This window comes from Penaeus monodon, chromosome 22 (genome assembly GCF_015228065.2).
Source record: "Penaeus monodon isolate SGIC_2016 chromosome 22, NSTDA_Pmon_1, whole genome shotgun sequence".
NCBI classification, from domain to species: Eukaryota; Metazoa; Arthropoda; class Malacostraca; order Decapoda; family Penaeidae; genus Penaeus; species Penaeus monodon.
This window is the reverse complement of record NC_051407.1, coordinates 25,719,382-25,720,977: the sequence shown is the minus strand read 5'-3', so window position 1 is coordinate 25,720,977 and position 1,596 is coordinate 25,719,382. Positions and strand designations below refer to the sequence as shown.

General features: G+C 38.1%; 1 protein-coding gene across 1 annotated transcript in view; it reads right to left on the bottom strand.

Annotated features, from left to right (window-relative positions):
- Positions 1-1,596, bottom strand: part of LOC119587377 (dedicator of cytokinesis protein 4-like) — a 46,579-nt gene that overhangs the window by 2,190 nt on the left and 42,793 nt on the right. Inside the window, exons 36-38 of the mRNA XM_037936121.1 lie at positions 1,065-1,221; positions 801-940; positions 433-575 (exon numbers count right to left, since the gene is read on the bottom strand). Coding sequence (XP_037792049.1) covers positions 433-575; positions 801-940; positions 1,065-1,221 — 440 coding nt within the window. The remainder of the gene's footprint in view (positions 1-432; positions 576-800; positions 941-1,064; positions 1,222-1,596) is intronic.

Below are 1,596 nucleotides of genomic sequence, written 5' to 3'. Positions count from 1 at the left end.
GCTAATATGGCTTTCGAAGGACAAAGTCATGAAGCAATTCACGCTATCTGCCTCCCTAATTCCCTAACATGTAAAAAAAGCATCAGGCTAGCATTTACATAGCTTCATTTGCATTTTCCTGCTTTTCTTGAGAACTGATAGGAAGATCTTATCAACATATTCCCTTGGGCCGATAGTTGAATCTTTAAATCTTATGAAGTACATAATTATTTTCTATGATGTGCATTTTTTTTTTTATATATACTATATATACCACTTCTTGATCTTGTTGTCAGTCTTGCATACATTTGCAACTGAACAGGTAAATGCCTCAACACATCTTGTCAAGCATGAGACGCCACCAGACATACAGGAAGCAGCAGCTTAGCAGAATATAACAAGAACTGAATTTGTACAAAAATTTATCTAAAACAAATGCTGACTGACTCATACCTCTTGGTGGGAGAGGGGGAAGAGATTCTTGCGATCCATGAGAATCACTCCATGAAGTGTTGAGTGAGTCATGAGTACCAGAGATTCTAGCTGAATGAGGGCTTGGTGGACGAGAGTGGCGAGACCGTCTGTTTTCTTCAGAACTGCTAAAAAAATAAATAATTTTTAGAAAAAAAAAAATCAACATTACTGACAGTTAAATGTAGCTTAGAAAAGACAAACAGTAGAGGTTAATGTTGACTAATATATAAATCTCCACAAACTAATAAAGATGATAATAATACTGTCATATAAAATTGGGTTGAGCAGCTAACTAATTATTTGGAATTTGTATTACTTCTTCATCTTTTCCTTTACTTCAGACTAACCTCATTTTCTGAGAAGGTACAATCATGTAATCATTATTGAGGGACTTGGAGAGAGACTTCGGGGATGAGCCTCTGCTATCCGTAATAAAGGCAGACCGGGGCCGTGAGTCGCGCATACTGGCAACTCCCTCGTCCCATTCCTGATAAAAGTTAGATCGATGGCTTAAAAGTCAAGACGGATTGGAGAGAGAAAGGAGGAAGGGACTGAGGTATATTTAGATTATATGATGTACAAGAACTCCACAACAAAGAGCATTATGTTACCTGAGGCTTGGCATACAACTCATCATCATGAGAAGCTGAGTGGAAATGAGCATACAGTGAGGATGCCTGTGATGATCTCTGCGAGGAGTGGCCGGATGTGGAGGAAGAACTTACACTAACAGCACACTTATCAGATGGCAGTGGTGGCAAAGGAGAGCTGAAATGAGGAGCTCTAAATCAGGAATGTAGAAGGAAATTTTCTCGTCATTTATTTATCAATGAATTCACCTCTAACCATTCTCATCTCCTGATAGTGGTACCAACATAGTCTTCAAAATCATGGGGAACTACCTTTTTTTTCTATTCACACTGCAATCATTCATATGGCTAGATGCCAATATATAAACTTCTTGCAGAAATAAGTCATAATCAGCATCTTATATGGCTTCCACTAACCAATGTCTTTTAAAGTAGTCTCCTCGCCTGAGTCTCATGAGGACTGGGTACAAGGTGTACATAATTTCAATCATGTCCACTCTTCATACTGGCATTTTGTACATTTGTTGAATATAAAAACAATGGCATCTATCTT